General features: G+C 54.5%; 1 protein-coding gene across 13 annotated transcripts in view; it reads left to right on the top strand.

Moving 5' to 3' along the window:
- Window positions 1-13,785, top strand: part of DAB2IP (DAB2 interacting protein) — a gene marked incomplete at its 5' end in the record, with an annotated part of 238,162 nt that overhangs the window by 157,811 nt on the left and 66,566 nt on the right. For 11 of the 13 annotated variants that reach the window (XM_079113734.1, XM_079113732.1, XM_079113739.1 and 8 more), the window contains 8 exons: window positions 19-163; window positions 251-395; window positions 2,907-3,143; window positions 4,737-4,938; window positions 6,850-7,028; window positions 8,831-9,719; window positions 10,414-10,566; window positions 12,039-12,232. In XM_079113734.1, coding sequence (XP_078969860.1) covers window positions 19-163; window positions 251-395; window positions 2,907-3,143; window positions 4,737-4,938; window positions 6,850-7,028; window positions 8,831-9,719; window positions 10,414-10,566; window positions 12,039-12,232 — 2,144 coding nt within the window. The remainder of the gene's footprint in view (window positions 1-18; window positions 164-250; window positions 396-2,906; window positions 3,144-4,736; window positions 4,939-6,849; window positions 7,029-8,830; window positions 9,720-10,413; window positions 10,567-12,038; window positions 12,233-13,785) is intronic. The other 2 variants (XM_079113733.1, XM_079113737.1) reach the window with 2 other exon arrangements.

The raw sequence follows: 13,785 nt of genomic DNA on the forward strand, positions 1-13,785 counted from the left end.
CACCTCCTGCCTCCCCAGGACTTTCTGACGGACCTGATGATGTCAGAGGTGGACCGCTGTGGGGACAATGAGCACCTCATCTTCCGTGAGAACACGCTGGCCACCAAGGCCATTGAGGAGTACCTCAAACTGGTGGGCCAAAAGTACCTGCAGGATGCACTAGGTAGGGAGGGGGTGGGCTTCAGGTGGGCAGAGGGTTGGTGGTATCTGCCCAACCCTGATTCCCTCCTCCCTGCCCACCTGGCCACAGGTGAGTTCATCAAAGCTCTGTACGAGTCAGATGAGAACTGTGAAGTGGACCCAAGCAAGTGCTCAGCTGCTGACCTCCCTGAGCACCAGGGCAACCTCAAGATGTGCTGCGAACTGGCCTTCTGCAAGATCATCAACTCCTACTGGTCAGTGCTGTCCCCATGACTCTGAGGATGCTGCATTCCCTTTTAGGCCAGGCCTTCCTGCCCTATTGTCTTGCCTGTCTTCTGCTCTGTCAGTGTGCACAGTGTGCCAGGCATAGGGGTCACCTGTTGCCTGACCCACTGAGTTACTGGGTTGACAGGCTCCTGTCCTGGTCCTTTTCAGACTCTTGAGTGTAGGAGAGTGTTTCAAAATGTCTGCAAGACCCAGTTTTTATGTGTAACTGTAGAAATAACCTGGACACAGCAGTCCAGTACCTGGTGAGCACCCCCTATGTGTGCATTGCCCAGGCTGCAGCATGGAACAGAACTAACTAGGCCCTGCTCAAGCTCCCACCTGAGACTCCTCCTTACCTGTCCTAGGAGTTTTGGTGCTCGTGTCATCAGACCCAGCAGGAGCATGGTGGGTGTCTGAACAGCAGGCAGATCCCCTGCTGGGACTAGAGAACAAAAAGAAAACAGTAGCTTTAAATACAGCAGGGTCCACAGGCTGCACCAGCCCCAGAACAGCAGGTGTGCATGGGAGTGGGCTGCTCACACGGAACCATAATCAGGACTGGGATTGGTCCCGGCGACCTCACAGGAAGGCCAACTTCGAAGGCAACTGCCTGTTCCTGAAAACATATGTGACAGCTGTTGACCTGGTGCCAGGTACATCCTTGGTGTGGTGGCACACATGAGTTCCAGGTGTGTGTAGATGGGCCTGCTGCCAGCCCAAGTGATGAGTCTCACACCAAAGAGCTGCCCAGGCTTCAGCTTGTGCTACAGCTACAGCTCAGGGTTGATGCCCCTCCTGTCCCAACTCTCTGCAACCATACTTTTCTCTTTTGTTCAGTTAGTTCTTTCACTCACCACCCACCTTGACCGGTATGCACTCCTATCCTAAGGCCTTATATCTGTCCCTCTGTGACCCTTCATCTGACCACATGTAATCTGCTTAATCTCCTGGGTCCCTTCTGGTGCTGCCCTGACCCGTTTGGAGTGGGATCATGTCTGCATCTGAATGAGTTTCCTACCTGGGCTAGGTGCACCCTGGGGGCAGGTGAGTTCACCAGCTCAGGGCTAGGCATGCAGAGAGCCAAAGACAGGCAAAGGCAGGCCTGCTAGGTGAGCAGCTGCTTGGGGAAGGGGTTGAAAGGAATGGGCAGGGCCAGGAGATTGAGTGTCCCGGTGCCCACTGTCTTAGCTAATGTTACACAAGATACTCACTGAGTCCAGTGGGGCACCTTGATCTGGGCCCTAAATGTGGGACTTTCTATACCTTGGAGCCTGAGTAGGAGCAATCAGAGAGCCTTAAACACACCTCCTATCCCACACTGGCTGGGCACTCACCCTCCTTCCCTGATTCCTGGGCAGCTGAGTGTGGGTCACAGGAAAAGCACCTCTATGGACAAGGATTTTCCATTTCTTGTTTATGGCATCTGTCAGAGGGTCCTCTCTGGGACAAGGTCATCAGTAGATATCATTCATACCTCGGTGTCCCTGCCCAGTCCTTTGCCAGGTGCTATGAGAGCCAGGGCTAAAGTTCACTCACCCTCACTTTCTCCCTAGGCAATCTTGATTCCACTGGCACATTCACTACCACAGAGCCTGCTGGGTTGGCTGCTGGGCTTGCCCCTATGAGCATTTCAGCCCAGCAAGCCCTCTGTGGCCTTGGCACCTCAGCCTGAAGGTGATACTGTGAGCTTGGCAGGGCAGACTTTGCTTTCAGCGTAAGTGACAGGATGCTGAAGCCCAGGCAAGGCCAGGGTCTTGGTCAGGTCACCCTGAGCTTGTGACGGCAGGCATACACTGGGTTCAGGGAGCACTGGGCCTGGTCTGCCCCAGAGTAGAAAGATGGGAAGGTCACTTAAAGATGGGCCAGGTGGACATGACTAGCTGGGAAGAATGCCCAGTGGATCCAGGAACCCTGTGTCACCCTGAAGAAGTTGCTGCCTTTGTTTCCATCCTGTCTAGAGCATGACTAGCTGTGTTCTCCCCTTGTGGTTAATAGTGGTCTCTCCATTATTCCAAGCTCTGCATAAAGCCTTACATTCCTATGACAATATTCAGGTAAAGGGAGTGTCTCAAAAGCCAGTGATAGGAACACAAGTCACAGTGATGTGTCCCTGTCATTTTCCTTTCTCCTCCACCCAAGTGCCTGCCGTTCGGGTGGAAAGATGTGTTACCACTTGGGAGAGGTGGAGAGATGGAGCTGGCTCCAGGCCTTGTCTCCCAGCTCACTTGGCCCCTTCAATGACAGTCCACCCGACTGAGGCCTGGGTCTCCTGCTTCCTGAGCACCGGCTCTGCCAGCCTGTGCTGGGCACTCTCCTGCGTGGACTCAGCGCCCCAGCAGCCCTGCCCGCTGCATAACTGACAGGCTGAGGGACATGCTGAGAGCTCCAATTCCACACACCTGTGGGGGAGGGTTCCATGCAACCCAGATCTGCCCTCCTCCCTCCTATCCTGGGCCCCTGTCTGATCACCAGGCCCACCCTCGTCTGTCCCTATGCAGTGTCTTTCCACGGGAGCTCAAAGAGGTGTTTGCCTCATGGCGGCAGGAGTGCAGCAGCCGTGGCCGGCCCGACATCAGCGAGCGTCTCATCAGCGCCTCCCTCTTTCTGCGTTTTCTCTGCCCAGCCATCATGTCACCCTCACTCTTCAACCTGCTGCAGGAGTACCCTGATGACCGCACTGCCCGCACCCTCACCCTCATAGCCAAGGTCACCCAGAACCTGGCCAACTTTGCCAAGTGAGTGCCTTAGCCTGCAACAGCAGAGATCCGCAAGGTTGGAGTCCACAGGGACAGGCCCTGTGTTTCTGCCCCCCACAGGCTGGGCTAGGGTAACAGAACTTGCATTTGTCCCTGCCATTCTCAGATCTTCTTCTCCCCCTTATTTCAAAATAAAACCTCCTCCACACCTCATCCTCCTAGTAAAAGTACTTGCCGTTTTGGTATGTTTCCTTAAATTTCAAAGAGGAGATAATTTTTCTTCTGCTCTTTTTAATTAACATATTATCCATCCTGAGGATTCCCCCATGTCCCTTAACATTCCTAAGCTCCATTTTGAAATGAATGACCAGTGTTCTTCCAAGGGGAGTAACCCGGCACATGAGCACATTTCCTAGGCATTCAGACAGTCAGGTTGTTTCAGACGGACTCTGGTTAATGCTGTCAGTATGTCTTTGCTTATAATGCACTTTTGGTGTTTTCAGCTGCATTCTTAGAGCATGTAGGCAGAAGTGGAAGGGCTGGTCATTTTGTCATTCATTCACTGAGTATGGGTTGAGCCCTATTCCAGGCTGTCTACACAGATGCATCGGACCTGGTCCCAGCGCTCAAAGCTGAGCACATTAAACAGGGAGACATGGAATAAAAGCAACATGTAGTCATACACCAGAGCAAGTCACATACCAATATGTCAGGAGGGCCCGGGGCTTATGGGGAGAGAAGACAGGGGGCCTCAGGTGACATGATCTCCTGGCTGCATGTGAGGGTAAGGCGTTCACCTGGCTCAAGCCAAGCTGGAGTAGACTGGTGTGCAGGGAGTGCCATGGCGCTGCAGAAGTGCAGCAAGTGGAACGTCAAGCGCTGGGCCAGGAGAATCAGGAGACCAGATCCAAGAGGACAGCAGGGGCCAGAGGGCCACACAAGGCAGGGGGAGCCACCAAGGGTTTTTAAAAAGCAGGAGGATGGCCCACCTCTCTTCTGGATCTTGAAAAGGTCTCTCAGTCAGCAGGGGGATGAATCCAGCAGCCCAGAGACCTAGGAAGAACGTAGCCATATTTTATCAAAATGGCAGAAGTACTGGGAAGGAAACGAGATAGTAGCTACAAGTGAAACAGTCAGGGTGCTTGGCAGACAGCAGGCCTTGCCATTGAGGGGAGGAAGGAGGACCCAACAACTGCCAGGCTTCTGACTCGGGCATCTATGCTTAGGATAGGGAGCTCAGAGCGGGGGCATGAGCTTGGGGGGCCATCCGTGACTCCAGATTTGTCCAGGCTGAGCAGGAAGAACTTCCAGGAGAGGTCTGAAAGAGCAGAGACCTGGGCCTAGCATGGATCAGAAAATCATCTGTATACCCAGCATTGAAACTTGGAGGAAAAGAGGAAGGAGACTCTAATGGGCAATAAATGGGGAGACAGAACATTCCAGGTCTTGTGGTTAAAGAATGGTCACCACTTCTGGTCTTAAAAAAGAAAGACTCTGATACCCTGGGTCATGGCAGGTTCAGTTGACTTAGAGAGTCAGTGCGTTGGGCCACAGTGGATGGGGGGATGGGAACTGAGGGGGTGGAATGGCTCAGAGAAAAGGGCACTCACCCTGGCTGCCCTCTCTTCCCAGATTTGGCAGCAAGGAGGAGTACATGTCATTCATGAACCAGTTCCTGGAGCATGAGTGGACCAACATGCAGCGCTTCCTGCTGGAGATCTCCAACCCTGAGACCATCTCCAACACAGCTGGCTTTGAGGGCTACATTGACCTGGGCCGCGAGCTTTCCAGCCTGCACTCACTGCTTTGGGAGGCTGTCAGCCAGCTGGAGCAGGTGCCTGTGGCTGTGGGTGAGGGAGGGTCCTAAGGCCACGATACCCCTCAGGACAACCATGAGGTTAGATGGTTTGTCTCTGTGGCATGAATTGGCCCACCCAGATGCTGGCAGCCCTGGTTCCAGCCCAGGCCATGTAGAATACACTGGGTGTCTCTGGGCTTCATTTTCTTTGTGTGAACAAGTATTATGTTCACTCTCTTGCACCTACCAGACGACTCTGGGCTATGCCTTGCTCACTCCATGTCTGCTGGCTGAGTTCCACTCCCTACTGAAGAGCATGTGAGATATGGGACCAGACTTAGCCACCTCACTGAAAATGCCCTTGCTTTAGGTTTTCATCAGAATTGATCTTTAGATGGAAAGGATCAATTCTGAAAATGTGTCAGATAGGAAGTTGCAAACCTTTCTAGGGCTGGCACTGTGGCTCAGGGGTGGAGCTCTTGCCAAGCATGCAAACTGGTTCAATCCTTAGCACTGCAAACAAAACAGAACAGAAAAATAAATAAATAAGACCTTTCTAGAAGTACCCTTGACTATCAAGATAATTCCCTCAGCACCTCTGACATTGCCATGGTCACTTGGACTGAGCTTTTCTCAGCCTGGGGTTCCTCTGACCCCTTAGTGGCCTCAGTCTGCACAGTGAGCAGTTTCTTGGCATTGACCTGCTAGAAACCTCAAGTATCTGTTGCTTACCAAGGCTCCAGGGCCCACTTTACAAAGTAGTTAATACTGAAACAGGTAGGAAGGCCTCCCTGCCTCCTGGTCCGTTCGAGGTGACGGACCACTGTAGCGTACCACCTTCTAGACCTGATCTTTGCATGTGTGTGGAGACACACACAGGTGCAGACATGTACAGTTCTCGTCCCTTCTGTTTTCAAGTGAGAACTTGCTATGTCCACCAACATGTTTCTCACTCACTGTCATAGGCATCTGCCCTCATGTGTACATTCTGTACCACCGCTGTGCTAAAACACAGCTGTAGACTGTCCTGTCCCAGGAACACAGGTTATTTCATCAGTCCCCTAGTGATGAACCTGTGGGTTAGTCCCAACTTTTCACTGAAACTGCTGCTGTTGCAGTCACAGTTTCTTATTTATATCCCCATGTCTTGGTCTGTGAGAGAACCATGAGGGGGATGTGGAAAGGAAGGCCTCATCCCTCTCTTCCTCTAATCCTGAGCCCTCTGCTACAGCCTACACCAGTCACTCTTTGTCACCGCTTGCCAAGCTCCTGCGCTGGTCACTGTCCCATGGATCTCACAGTCAAGCAGGAAGTCTGGAAGGTGATTAGCATTGTCACCTGGTGATATGGTGCAACAAAGATTTGAAATCAAACTGTTGGCCTCCACAAGTCTGCTCTGTTGACTGTGAGATTCACTTTTCTTCATTTCATGCATGGACTTCCACAAAGGACTTTGTGCAAAAGCAGTGGCCCTCGCTTAACTCCGTAGCCCAGAATCCTCTGCACCATGTCTAAGCATGACAACAAGGTTCAGAAGGGCCCAGGCCCAGCACCTGGTGGTGCGTGCTCTGTGCCCAGACCATCTCCACTGGGCTTGGGTCAGCCTACTTTATGGAGCAGGAAGTAGAGAGACTTCTTAGAAGCCTCTTGGATTTCCTCTCTGGGGTACCTGGGCAGGACAAACTGGCATGAGGCTTGGACTAGGTTAGCGTCTCTCCCTGTGGGCTTTGTATTTCTGGCCCAGAAATAATCTAGGGAGCGTGTAATAAATGCAGATTTACAGATTGCTGGGCTTGTCCTTTCCAAGACCCCCTGGATCTGACTGTGGGGTCAGGGATCTGCATTACTGAGAGGCTCCTTAATGGTTTTTGAACCAGTGACTACAGCACTCCTACCTCCCCAGTTAGCCTTAGTAGGTCACACCTGCTTTTTGTCATGTCTTCGCAGAGCATTGTGTCCAAATTGGGACCTCTGCCTCGGATTCTGAGGGATGTCCACACTGCACTGAGCACCCCGGGCAGCGGGCAAATCCCTGGGACCAACGACCTGGCCTCCACACCAGGCTCTGGCAGCAGCAGCATCTCAGCCGGGTTACAGAAGATGGTGATCGAGAACGATCTCTCTGGGTAAGCACTCCAGGTGTGCTGAGTGAAGCGGGGCATGCATGCAGACTGGGCATAGCCCGTCTCTGGTCTCTGATGGGGGAGAGAATGCCCACATGAGCATTCAAGAAACGAGCCTGGTAAGACTCCAATGTGTGAAGCAGTCCCTCCGTGGTGAGCCTCCATTTAAAAACCAGGGAAGTCTTCCTGGAGGAGGAGGCGGTGTCAGCAAGGGCCTGGAGAAGAACAATCTGTGTTCAGGTACAATTACTGGTCTCAGACCCCTTCAGCACTTGCAGATCCCCTGTGCCTGTTTGAAGTGCTCATTCTGGTATTTCCTGGGCCTGCATCAGAAATTCCAGAAGTGGTGCTTAGGAGTATGTTCAGTAGGAGCCCAGGTGGCTATGCTGGGCTTTGAGACTAGGACCCCAGAAAACAGAGGAGCTGAGACCCAGCCTCCCTCAGCCTCCGTGCAGCATGCTCAACACGTTACACACATAGTGCAGTGGGAGGCAGATGCTTTTGAATGTGTCAATCAAAATGGGGACACTTCATTAAAAAACTTGGTATTCCTGTGGAATAGTATGTGCTCCACTCTCCCCGCATCTCCCACCAGGGCCCCTCTTAGACCAGCTTGTGAGGATGAACCTGGAGCCTCAGAGTGGGGAGTGCGGGCTCCTTCCAAGGTGCTGGCAGCACAGCTTTGCAGCGCGAGAGGGTATTGAGAGCCAGACCCATTTGAGGGGGTGGTGTCCAGAAGAGGCTAGGGTGCCTTGAGTGTTTTTGTTGTTGTTTTTGTTTTTTGGAGGTGTGTTCACTTTGCCTGCAAGCGAAGCAGAGCAGAGTCACAATTCAAGAGTTGAGGAAGGGCACTAAGGATGCATGACCTGGGGTGTGGCATGGGCAGCCCCAACCCACGGCTGATTTTGGGTTGTCCCCACCCTGTTTGCTACCCTTGTCTGACTCTTCCCTGCCCAGGAGTGCTGGGGCCCATAGTGCCAGCAGCTGCCCTCTCTGGGGCCATGGTTTCCACTCGTCTGAGGCCAAGCTGACTGTGTCTCCCTATTCTAAGCTCATGTCAAGCTCCCCGCATCCTTGCTGCCTCTCATAGAGCCCCGTTCACCCCCACATTCTTCCCTCCAAAACCCACCTGGACCCACTTCAGTTGTGCTTGGCCTTCAGGGAGGGTCCAGGAGAGGCTGCCGACAGGTGTGGCCTAAGGAAGACCAGGGGCTGTGGTGGACCGAGGGAAGGTAGAGCCTGCTGCACAGGCTTAGAGCCACTCACCCAAGCTGTGCCTTTGATGCATCTTCCTTTGATTCTGTTTTTGCCAGGATTTACAGCCCCCGCCTGCCACTCAAATAGGGAGTGGCAGCAGGAGGCTGGGAAGGGGAGGGTTTCACCAGGCCCACACTTGGATTATCAGTCTGATTAGAAACAAGAGGGAAAAGGCAGAAGGAGCCCCGTGATTCTGGAAATTGGAGTTCTCAGCACAGAACTCACAGATTACAGTGCCACTGAGCTGTGGGCTTGGGCTTAGCTAAGGGGGTTTTCCAGAGCATGCTAGGTCCCGACACCCATTGTCCCAAGCTGCAGCTTAAAACTAGCAGAGCTGGTCCCTAGAGTAGAGGTTCCGTTTGGGAGCAGCTGTCTCTACCACTGGTCCCTGGGACTCCCCATTCTGCCAGCCCAGCATCCCCTCCCTGGCCTTGGCTCTGGCTGCCAGGTCCCAGCAGGTTGGCGGGTGCTGTCGGTTTGACCCGCGTGGCTGCACTCACAGTTCTTCTTTTCCCCTTCTTTCCCTGTGTGTGCTTGTCTCCCTGCAGTCTGATAGATTTCACCCGGTTACCGTCTCCAACCCCCGAAAACAAGGACTTGTTTTTTGTCACAAGGTCCTCCGGGGTCCAGCCCTCTCCTGCCCGTAGCTCGAGCTACTCGGAAGCCAACGAGCCTGATCTCCAGATGGCCAACGGTGGCAAGAGCCTATCCATGGTGGACCTCCAAGACTCCCGCACACTGGACGGAGAGGCAGGCTCTCCGGCGGGCCCTGATGTCCTTCCCGCCGATGGGCAGGCGCCCACGACTCAGCTGGTGGCTGGGTGGCCGGCCCGGGCAGCACCAGTGAGCCTGGCTGGGCTGGCCACCGTGCGGCGGGCAGGCCAGACACCAACCACTCCGGGCACCTCTGAGGGCGCACCTGGCCGGCCCCAGCTGTTGGCACCACTCTCCTTCCAGAACCCTGTGTACCAGATGGCGGCTGGCCTGCCACTGTCGCCCCGCGGCCTTGGCGACTCAGGCTCTGAAGGCCACAGTTCCCTGAGCTCCCACAGTAACAGTGAAGAGCTGGCGGCTGCCGCCAAGCTGGGAAGCTTCAGCACCACCGCGGAGGAGCTGGCACGACGGCCTGGTGAGCTGGCACGGCGGCAGATGTCACTGACTGAGAAGGGCGGGCAGCCCACAGTGCCACGGCAGAACAGCGCTGGTCCCCAGCGGAGGATCGACCAGCCACCGCCACCGCCACCACCGCCACCTCCTGCCCCTCGGGGCCGGACGCCCCCCACCCTGCTGAGCACCCTGCAGTACCCACGGCCCTCGAGTGGAACCCTGGCCTCGGCCTCCCCAGATTGGGCTGGCCCTGGGGCCCGGCTGCGGCAGCAGTCCTCCTCCTCCAAGGGGGACAGCCCAGAGCTGAAGCCGCGGGCGGTGCACAAGCAGGTCAGTGCTGTGGGTTGGGTGGGCCGGACTCCGCCCGGGGCATCCGCCCTGTCATGCTCCTCCTAGTCATTTCACTTCACCCACACCCAGCTGCCATCTCATGCTGTGATGCCTTGTCCAGCCCTATTGCTGGCCTGGTGTGCACACTGCTCCCTTCCCTTGGAACCAGGGGCACCATGGTCTTAAGGGAACCAGGTCCCTCTGCCATTTTCCCCAAGTAAAGTCTGGGGTTGGGGAGCAAGAGGGAGGGGTCTATTCGTCTCCAGTTCCCGACCCGTTAAAGCCCACACCTAGTGCTGGAGTTAGTCTGGACCCTCTCTGGCCTCTACACTGTCTTCCCAAAATGCTCATATGGGCTGAGTTGGTTCCCAGGCGCAACTGCTGGAAGCGTGGACGATCCGTCACCCAAGGGCTGCAGGACGTGGGTGGGTGTTCTTTGGGTGACTGCCCAGCCCAGCACTGGCTGCCCCTAAGCTTAGCCTGCTGTGGTGCTCCCCGTGGTAGCAGAGCAGTGCTCAGGAGCCCAGGCTATTGACTATCTATCTCTGACTGCCATCCGGCAGGTAGGGAGTTGGAGGTCCTGTCCTGTCATGCTTCTGAGCCACTGTCCTTGTGGCTTGCCCAGTGTTAGTGTCTGCCGCCTTCCTCTTCCCCCTGCCTCTCTGCATCCCGTCACAGTTGTGTTTCATCGTAGGGCCCTTCACCCGTGAGCCCCAATGCCCTGGACCGCACAGCTGCTTGGCTCTTGACCATGAACGCGCAGTTGTTAGAAGACGAGGGCCTGGGCCCAGACCCCCCCCACAGGGATAGGCTAAGGAGTAAGGAGGAGCTCAGCCAAGCAGAAAAGGTAAAGCTGGACCCGGGCAGGCGGGCAGGGTGGGCCCTCATTCAGCGGGTGCTGCTCATTCTGACCCACACAGGGCTGGGGTCAGTGAGAGGAAAGCAGCAGAAGGGGTTAGCTTAGACCTGAGGCCTCCATGCAAACTGCATATCAGCATCACTTGGGGATGGTACTGGGTCAGACTCTGGGACCTAGAGGCTGGAGCTCTGAGAGGCCCTTTACCCTGAAGCACCCGAGCTTCTGAGCATCCAGAGCTAGAGACCTGGGTGCCAGAGAGGCACCTGGAGACCATTGGAAGGAACTTTAGTTCTGAGGAGGCAGAAACAGGATCTTGTTCCTGCCCAGGGCCCGGGGGAAACAGTTACCAGGAAGAAAGATGGAGTCAGCTTGCCACTGTTTTCTTCCTTCCATGAGAAAAAATTGATTCTAAAATCCAAACCTTGTCCACCACACACCTCTAACATTTGGAGGGCAGTGGGTGTTCTGTCCTGCCAGGTCTTCCAACTGTGGATCTGTGGGTAGTCCTTGACCTCCCAGGAGGCCGAAGCCCAGGTTGACAGGAGGCAGTGCAGCCACCTCCCCACTTGGTGGAGATCGGACTTGGTGTTCTTACCCCTCAGGGCCTGAAATAGCCTGTAGCAGCCCCTCAAGCACAGTCCCGGGGGTCAGGGTGCAGCGCTTCCTCTCCCTGGCTTTCCATGCTGCATTCACCACTCCCCACCACGCCCTCGACGCGCTGCATGCTCCGCTTTCACCATGATCACGCAGAGGGGACCCAGTGGGCGCGCAGAATGCTCCAGGGCCAGAGTTTGGCAGGGAGTGAGGCGGCCTGACCTCACCCCAGGCTTCCTGCCTCCCCGTCCCGGCTTCCTCACTTTTCTGGCCCCTCTTGCTTCTGGGGTTGCCCCTGCCTCCCTCGTGTTCAGAGGCAGCTGGCTCCTCCTGCAGCCCACACAGCCTCCCGGGAGGCGGCTCTGGCCTCCTCACGCCTCCCTTCCGAGTCAGATGCAGGAAACCCAAACCACCTTGCCTTTACCTTTCACTTCTCTCCTGGTCTCTCCCTCTTCCTGTCCCCACGCCCACACCTGAGCCTCCGTCCTTAGGATCTCAACCTGCTGGCCAATCACCATATGATTTGGTCACCTCATCTGGGCCCTTCCTGCAGAGCCCCCAGCTCTAGGGTGCTTTTGGATGTCTTCATATATCTCAGGGTTTTAAACCTTTGTTTATTATAAAAAAGCTCAAGGTCCTAGTTAAAACCCTCACTCCGGAGGTTTGAGGTTTGAGTTTTCATCCCCCTTGGTATAAGTCAGGCTGGGAGGTTAGCAGAGAAACTCCTGCGTGGGGACAGTCTTGAGTCTCATCCCTGCACTGGGCCATCCCCCCGCTGGCTCCCTCCCACCTGCACCCGACTTGGGCTGACGAGGCTGTGCTCTCTGTCCTGGGTGCTGTGCCGTGGCACTCTGCCCTCCTGGCAGGACCTCGCAGTGCTGCAGGACAAGCTGCGAATCTCCACCAAGAAGCTGGAGGAGTACGAGACCCTGTTCAAGTGCCAGGAGGAGACGACGCAGAAGCTGGTGCTGGAGTACCAGGCACGGCTGGAGGAGGGTGAGGAGCGACTGCGGCGGCAGCAGGAGGACAAGGACATCCAGATGAAAGGCATCATCAGCAGGTGAGGGCAGCCTGGCTCTGCCTCGAGGAGGCCACAGCCTGTGGGCCAGCCTCAGTACCCCTGCCTTGGGGAGTTGTTGATTTGCTGAGTGGGGCGGGGCAGCATCCCAGACCCCAGGCCTAGAGCGTGGACGGCCCCACGGTGCCATGCTTGTTGATGGTGGAGTGCAGAGTTGGGGAGGGCAAGAGGGAGGCCGGGCCAGCTCCCAGAGGACCTAGGCTTCCTGGAGGAGTTTGGAACCTGGATTTGGGGTGCCGGGAAAGACAGGACCCCATTCAGGGCTGGATAAAAGGAATGTCAGTTACATTTAGAAGGTGAGTGGGGGAGGCAGGGGGTCACACAGAATGACTTCCAGGTTTCTCTTTGGAGATCTGGGAGTATGTGTGTCAGGGCACCAGATGGGAAGAGTTGCTGTTCTAGGGGGAGGAAAAGGCTGGTCATCTGGGGGACAATTGGTTTTAATGATGGCTCTCATCTTTGTTGATGGCTTGTCAGCCACCGTGTTGCCTCCCCATGCCTCTGTTTCCACCTGTGGTAGGTAGGCAGATGGGGTGCAGTGTGGGTGTGGCATCCAGGCCAACCCTCAAGGTCCCATCTTGGAGTACACTTCCTTATGTTACAAGAGGAGAGACGTTTAGATTTACAGCTTGGTTCTTTGCACAATCTAAGACAGATTGAACAGATATTCAGTACCCAGAAGTTCCCCTACCTGGCCTCATGCTTTGTCCATAGCATAAACCCTTCCCAAGTTCCTCCTGTTCAGACCACCTCTCTTCCTGACTGTTGTTGCTTCATCAACCTGTGGTCGTGTTCATTGTGCAGTGGTCAACGTGAGCAGGACCCAGGTGATGAGAGGCCTGTGTGTTCACCTGACCTCCAGCTCTGCTCTTGGCTCCCCTCGTGTGTGGTTCCAGGAACAGAAACATTTTTCACCCTATCCACCGCCTCCTCATTGTGTCTATTCTCTGAGGCGCCTGCTCTCAAGTACAGGGGCTTCCTTAACACGGTTATTTCTCCTAAACAGTACTGATTAATCTCCTCCCTATTGTATGTGTCAGCTAGGTCAGTTTGGTTGATAGTGTTGTTTGGGTCTTCTTTTCCTTCCTGCTTTTCTATACATCTTTACTGCTGTTCTGCCAGTCATGGAGAAAAAGATTTTGAGGTGGCCAATCGAAATTGTGTATTCATATTAGTTCTCCTTTCATTTCTATTGTTTTTGCTTTATTTACACTGAAATTCTATTCTTAGGTGCCTATACTTTGAGAATTATGAACTATTGATAAACTGATGTCATTATCATTATAAAATCACATTCTTTATCCTTCATGATATGCCTTGCTCTGAAACCTGAGCTGTTGTTAATATAGTCACTTCAGCTTTCTTTTGATTTGTGTCCTTTTATATCCTTGTACTTTTAGCCCATTGCCTTAGATCATTTAAGCTACTACAACAGAACAACTTAGACTGGATAAATCATAAACAACAGAAATTTTTTACTCATGATTCTGAAAGCTGGCATGTTCAAAATCAAGGAGCCAGCAGATTGTCTGGTG

Source organism: Sciurus vulgaris (genome assembly GCF_902686455.1).
Source record: "Sciurus vulgaris genome assembly, chromosome: 15".
Lineage (NCBI taxonomy): Eukaryota > Metazoa > Chordata > Mammalia > Rodentia > Sciuridae > Sciurus > Sciurus vulgaris.